This window comes from Atta colombica, unplaced genomic scaffold (assembly GCF_001594045.1).
Source record: "Atta colombica isolate Treedump-2 unplaced genomic scaffold, Acol1.0 scaffold224, whole genome shotgun sequence".
Lineage (NCBI taxonomy): Eukaryota > Metazoa > Arthropoda > Insecta > Hymenoptera > Formicidae > Atta > Atta colombica.
In genome coordinates, this window is record NW_017259321.1 from 1,453,571 (window position 1) to 1,460,289 (window position 6,719).

The 6,719-nt window shown below is 31.5% G+C and overlaps 2 protein-coding genes across 2 annotated transcripts in view; one reads left to right on the top strand and one right to left on the bottom strand.

The window, feature by feature from the left end:
- Nucleotides 1–3,081, bottom strand: part of LOC108687981 (coiled-coil domain-containing protein 186) — a 5,871-nt gene extending 2,790 nt beyond the window's left edge. The window contains exons 1-2 of the mRNA XM_018194030.1: nucleotides 2,774–3,081; nucleotides 55–1,789 (exon numbers count right to left, since the gene is read on the bottom strand). Coding sequence (XP_018049519.1) covers nucleotides 55–1,789; nucleotides 2,774–2,870 — 1,832 coding nt within the window. The 5' untranslated portion in view covers nucleotides 2,871–3,081. The remainder of the gene's footprint in view (nucleotides 1–54; nucleotides 1,790–2,773) is intronic.
- Nucleotides 3,082–3,780: 699 nt separating this feature from the next.
- On the top strand, nucleotides 3,781–6,504 carry LOC108688012 (probable sulfite oxidase, mitochondrial). The gene is made up of 8 exons (XM_018194072.1): nucleotides 3,781–4,029; nucleotides 4,149–4,772; nucleotides 4,868–5,054; nucleotides 5,121–5,246; nucleotides 5,426–5,618; nucleotides 5,696–5,896; nucleotides 6,008–6,067; nucleotides 6,263–6,504. Exons 1-8 carry the CDS (start codon nucleotides 3,989–3,991, stop codon nucleotides 6,502–6,504), a joined length of 1,674 nt encoding a protein of 557 aa, XP_018049561.1. The 5' UTR covers nucleotides 3,781–3,988.
- Nucleotides 6,505–6,719: the final 215 nt, after the last annotated feature.

Sequence of the window (6,719 nt, forward strand, 5' to 3'; positions counted from 1 at the left end):
ATTATATCTAAAAAATGTCAGAAATAAATCCTAAATTGATCTTCCTATAATTACCTTTGTGAATCAATCAATTGTTTCTCACTGGTTACATATCTCATAACCATATTTTCTTTTTCTTTATTAACCGCAGCGCATTCCTTCTTCAGAGCTTCTTGCGTTTCCAGCGACATGTTCAAGTCGATTGTTAATTGATTTACAGTTCTCTGCAAGTTCTCCACTTGTAAGATAAGTGCTTCTGTAGTAAGTGCGTTTGTTTCGGTTTCTTGAAACGAGTTGTTGGATCGATTGAACTTCTTTAAATATTCCATTCTATTCAGTAGTTTTGAATGCTCGAGTTTTAAACTGGTATAATCCTCCCATAGAACAAGATATGACGGATGTTCTAATGAATCGTGTTTTAAAATATTTGAATCTAAAATATCAATACCAGACGAGTCTTCTTTATATGCGTCGTCGCATAACTCGTCCGTCTGTAGAAAACTTTTATTTTCATCCGTTTCTCTCAACGACATATCGCGTTTTACTTGTTCATCGATTACATCACAATCTAATCTATCGTCATTGTTTTTAAGTACATAATACATTTTCTCATCCGATATTACTTTATTCTCAATATTGTTATTATGTAATAGTTGTTCTCTAGAATCATATCTTTTATCATCATATATTTTATCTTCTTTCATACATGAAGATGGATTTATCTCTTTTTCATTATTTATTACAATATCCAAATTATTTTCGCTCTTATAATTTTGTTTTATCGTATAATTCATATCATTCCTTGCTTGATTTGTTGCTGAATTTACATATAATCTAGGAATTACATCAGTCAAAGAAGATACGTTATTGGTATAAAATCTCGCAGAATCACTTTCGACAGATTTCGATATGTGATTGTATTTCATTGCCAAATGCTGTGGTAGTAAAGCTTTTTCCATGATGTTCGTCGACTTTTCTGTAATGAAGTTTAAAAAATTACGGCTTTTATTTAAAAGTTGAACATTCGACTGCATTATATTCATTGGATTCGTTAGAAGAGACATTTTTACGAGTTTGCTATCATCAGCCAATGTCGGTCGAGAGATTGAACCTCGCGTGTTAACACTTAGTGCCGCAGTTGAATTCGATTCATTCTTCTTGCATATGTCTATCTCAACTTGATTTCGCTCATTTTTAATCTTGTTATCATTTAATTGTAATTGTGAATCTATTGTTTCTTCGCCAAATTGTTTTATTTCGGATACATTATTTTCTGACACCTCTTCTTTAAGATAATCTTTCTCATGTTCCTCTTCTGGATCATTCTGACTCGCATTAATATTCTTTTCGTTTAAGGAATGCTGTGAATGAGATAAAGGATTTTTCATCTCGCTTAATCGATTAAATAATGTCTCTTCTTCATCAGTGTAAGCTTTTATGTTTTCCTGTATATGTATATCATTTCGAAACACGTTAGCTTTATTTTTGACTAAGTATGAATCCAAAGATGATATCGCAGGTAATGAAGCACTTGTACAGTGAGAAAATGAATTGCGAAGAGATTCATCATCATATGAAAGGCGACTCTCGCTGCTAGACAATTGGCAAATTTGAAGTTTTGTGTTAGGAATATCATTGATGGATTTATCCTTTTCAAAAGTGATGGCTGAGTTGATATTGTCCACTGAACAATTCGATTTTATTTTTTCATCGTTTTTTCTTGATAACTTTGAATTACTTTTATTTTCAAACATGTTGCTTCCACAATAATCACTCCGAACTTGTGAAATGTCATTCTGTATTGTCATTCCTGATGCAAAAATACATTGTTATCATTTTCTTCAAATTAATAAACTTAAAAAAATGAGAGGGAGATACAAAATAATTTAGTAAACTAACAGTAAGAAGTATGTACTATCCATAGTCTAATTTATTACTGGCATAAATTTGTGTCAATTTGTAAATAAGTATTATTGTAATGTAATCAACACTAGCAGAAACTCTGATTTTTAATTATACACAAATAATTTCATTTAAAAAATCAGTATTATTATTATTAACATAGTAATCTCATTTTCAATATTATGCTCTTAAAACAGAAGCTGTGTGTGTGTGTGTGTGTGTGTGTGTGAGTGTGTGTGTGTGTATCTTGTGAATCGTTTTTTGTTTATATCTCTATTCTATACATGTATTTTATAATTAATTATGATAATCTAAATGCTTTAGAGTCTTGAAAGCCAAAGGAAATAACAGCATATCTTTTAACATTCTATATCAGATAAATACACTTAATATACTCCAAGGAATTACTTAAGACTCGCACAAATACATTCTCTATCTCTTTTTTCCCCTTCTTTCTCTTTTTCTTTCATATATATTTTTTGTTTTTATCTCGATATTATAAATGTATTTTACGATCAATTATGATAATCTAAATGCTTTAAAGACTTCAGTTAAAAGAAATAATAGCATATATCTTTTATATTCTATAAGATAATATACTTAATACTGCAATAGGAAATAATTTGACTTGCACAAGTCTTTATGCGACTCAAATATTTCAGTCAAGTATTTTTTTCTTAATTTAATAATAACACTGAAAATAATATTGGAGACTAAAGAATTATGAGACTAAAGAAACAGCATTGCTTAAACATTTCAGCTTAAGCACTACATTCTTTCACCATTGACATTTATCTGGAATAAATGACTTTCTTCCAATACAGCTGTTCAATTTGACTTGACATATGCACGTCAAAACGGAACGTCACGTGTTCCTGGGCTTGATTTGTACCTTCGAGCAGACGAACATCGTGCCTCATGAAAGAACTGACTTTGTCGTCCACGACAAAATCTGTTTTGTCCTCAAAAGAATCTAAATTCTCGCCCATGCCGATCGAGACTTGCCTGATTGAATCTAATCTCACGACTTTGCCGTGTCCGCAAGTACGAGCCCAACGAGTCCCGGCATTATGGGACAGGCCATGAGATGCATTCGAGATTCTCTATAAAATTAGAAAAAGTATACCTACGCACGAGGAGTCGCCCGTCAACCTCGATTATACACAACAATCAATGAACAATCACGCATAACTGTCAATAATTGTCAATTCCTGCCCCCAGGTGGCGAATTACACGCGTGCGTCGTCATGAAGCACGTCAAGAACTACCACATGACTAGGGTCCATCTGGATTGCGTTCCAAAATTCAACTCTGTCAACTCGAGTATTATTTTATCCTTGTTGGTCATTAAATGTTGAATAAAGCTAAAGGATTACTTGGAGTTGATAGAGTCAAGTTTTGGAACGCATCCCTGAAGATGCGATCCCTTTGACGCTACAAATGCTTCGAAACTTTTGATTAACCAATCAGAAGAAAGAATTTTATTAACTGACCAATCAAAAAATACTTAGAAGCATTCATAGCATCAAGTAGACTGTAATCTGAATCACAAGAAAAAGAGTACGTATATTTTTTTTTAAAACGATGATAATGCAAAGACGGAAGGAAAGGCTATAATTTTTCTCTACATTTTAAATCCAGGTATTTAATAAAATAAAATCCCTACAACTTAATTTTTATTGATAATTTTTATTAATATAATTTTATAAATGTAATATAATATTTTAATTAATGACCAGGAGCAGTCGAAAGAGTACACGTACTCTTAAAAAAAAAGTATGGTTGGTAACCCTACGTGACCGATAACCACAATAAACTCAAGTTTTGATTTTTGCTTTATGTAGTTCAATTTGTTATTGAACCATGCGTCTGATTATTATATATTTCGTTGTGTAATTACAGAAAATACAACGCAAGGTTGGATCGTAACAACTAAACTTTTAGCACTTTTCATTCTCTTTCTCTCCTATGTTACATACGCAGTCGTTACATTGAACAAGTGGTAATACTCGATTTGACTGTTTATAACATATTGATAACATACCGTTGTTGATTACGATAAAATAACAAGTATAAAATCATCTACAAAACAAAGAAAATTAACATCATGAGTTTACGCTGGAAGATATTTTGGGAAATGAGACAAAGGTATTATTATATATATTTATATTAGTTTCATCCTTTGTAAAATAACATTAACTGGAATAATATTATTTTTATGTGTAGAGACTTTCCTAAAATTTTATAGATTATCAATTAATTTTTAGATCACAAATACCATCACTGCAAGTGATGGTAAGAAATTATAACACCTGTAAGGAATGTTCCACAGAAAAGAAGTATGGATCTTCTAAGAATATAAAAAATCCTATGTTATATACAACCTGTATTGCTGTTGCTGCATCAGTTTTAGGTATATCTTACTATACTCTAAAGTACAAAAGAAATGTTTATGCTTTCAACGCGACGCAAAATATAAAATATGGTCAATTGCAAAAGGACATGAAGACTTTTACCTTAGAAGAAGTGGGAAAACACGATAGCAAAGAGAAAGGAATTTGGGTTACTTTCGGACAAGGTGTATATGATATAACAGAGTTTGTCGATAAACATCCAGGTGGTCCTTCAAAAATTATGATGGCTGCTGGAGGATCCATTGATCCATTTTGGATGATGTTTGCAAATCACAATACATCAGAAATACATTCCTTGCTGGAATCTATGAGAATTGGAAATATATCAGAAGAAGATGCCAAATCTAATAAAAGCAATCTGTATGATCCATATGCAAATGAGCCTGTTAGGCATAAGGCTTTAAAAATCAATGGCAATAAACCCTTCTGTGCAGAACCGTCACCTTCACTATTAGTTGAGAGTTTCCTTACACCTGTGTAAGTGTATTATTCAATTAGCTTTTTCTTTATGAATATTTAAATACAAATTTCAATTAGCATACATTATACTACATTGCATTCTATTTTTTTAGTCCATTTTTTTATGTAAGAAATCATTTGCCTGTGCCTGAGATAGAATTAAAGGATTATACACTAGAATTGGCGATAGAAGGGACAACTAAAAAAACACTCGATTTCAAGGCACTAAACAAATATGAAAAGAGAACGATAACTGCAGCTGTAATGTGCGGTGGAAATAGACGTTCAGAAATGTCGAAGGTAGGTCAATAAGGAATTATTGCTCAGGTTGTTCACATTAATACATAATACTGAATTCACTTACAGGTAAAACAATTGAAAGGTATTAATTGGAACGTGGGCGCTGTTGGCAATGCAACGTGGACAGGTGTACGATTGTGCGATGTATTAAAAGATTTAGGAGTCAATGAAGATGCATTTAATCACGTTCAGGTATTTTGCAGTGTAAAAGTAATTTATTTTTTATAATATTATTATTGAATAAAATCCTAAAAGTTATATGCTAATTTCAATTACATTTAACACATCTTATGCATATAAGCAATTTATAATTTATATTAAAAACATTATTTTATCAATTACATTAAGAAAAATATTTTCTTATTCACTAGTTTGAAGGATACGATCTAGACCCATCTGGCATGCCATATGGAGCAAGTATTCCGATTTCCAAAGCTATAGATCCTAGAGCTGATGTGATCTTAGCTTATGAAATGAATGGTGAAACGTTAAGCCAAGATCATGGATTCCCTGTTCGAGTAATCGTTCCTGGTGTCGTGGGTGCGAGAAATGTAAAATGGCTGAGTATGAAATATTTCTAAAATCTTAATATAACGTGCATAATTACTGGATTTGTATTTAACATCAAATTCATTCAATAGGTAAAATTAATATATCAAAGGAGGAGAGTCAATCGCAGTGGCAACAGGGTGACTACAAGGGATTTTCTCCGAGCACGACTTGGAACAACGTAGACTTCAATAAATCGCCCGCAATACAAGAAATGCCTGTAGTATCGGCGATATGCGATCCGCAAGATACAGACACAATCGAAATTAAAAATGGAAAAATTCAAGTAAAAGGTAAATATGAAAACAAAATAAAATTTAAAACATCAATTTCATTATGTTTGTGACGAGTATTATATTCTAAATGTCTTAAATATTTATAAAATATAATTACTATTTTATCAGGTTACGCTTGGTCTGGCGGTGGTCGAAAAATAATTCGTGTTGACGTTACAAACGATAAAGGTGAGAGACAAGAAAACGAGATTAATATCAGTTAATTATTTTATTTCTTTAACTGCATTGAAGAGCGCACTTCAACACTATTATATCATTTTATCTTTTATTATGTCTAATAAATGATAAAAATAAAATGATACAAGCGCTGATAAAACTCCAGCTTTTTAATAATCTTTTATTGATTTTCTGTTTGATTAATAGGTAAAACTTGGCATACAGCAGATCTGACAGAAGATCTTCAGGCAAATGAAGGTCGGCACTGGAGTTGGTCATTATGGAACGTGGAACTTCCTGTGGATAAAAAATCGAGAGAAGTTGAAATCTGGGCGAAAGCTGTTGATTCATCATATAATGTACAACCGGAAAGTTTTAATAACATCTATAACATTCGAGGATTGCTCTGCAATGCGTATCATAAAATTAAAGTACAATTAAAGCAATGAAAATTGACTTTCCGTTAATCATTGTGTGATACATTCTTTTAAGTCTTTAAGTTCTTGCAAATCAAGAATTCTTTCTATTTTATAATAAAATTTGTGATATTAGATTGTGATATTCAAAAACACTTTGCATCAGATATACTTAGAGAAAATTATGATTATTCTCTTGTTTTAAATATTTTGTTCTTCAAATATTCTTTTCTCCAAACAATGATCAA

Excerpts from the sequence above, each read along its gene's own strand:
- LOC108688012 (XM_018194072.1), top strand. The coding sequence starts at position 3,989 with ATGAGTTTACGCTGGAAGATATTTTGGGAAATGAGACAAAG. Across the intron at positions 4,030-4,148 it reads TTTTGGGAAATGAGACAAAG|ATCACAAATACCATCACTGC; the intron begins GTATTATTATAT and ends ATTAATTTTTAG. Across the intron at positions 5,619-5,695 it reads GAGAAATGTAAAATGGCTGA|GTAAAATTAATATATCAAAG; the intron begins GTATGAAATATT and ends TTCATTCAATAG.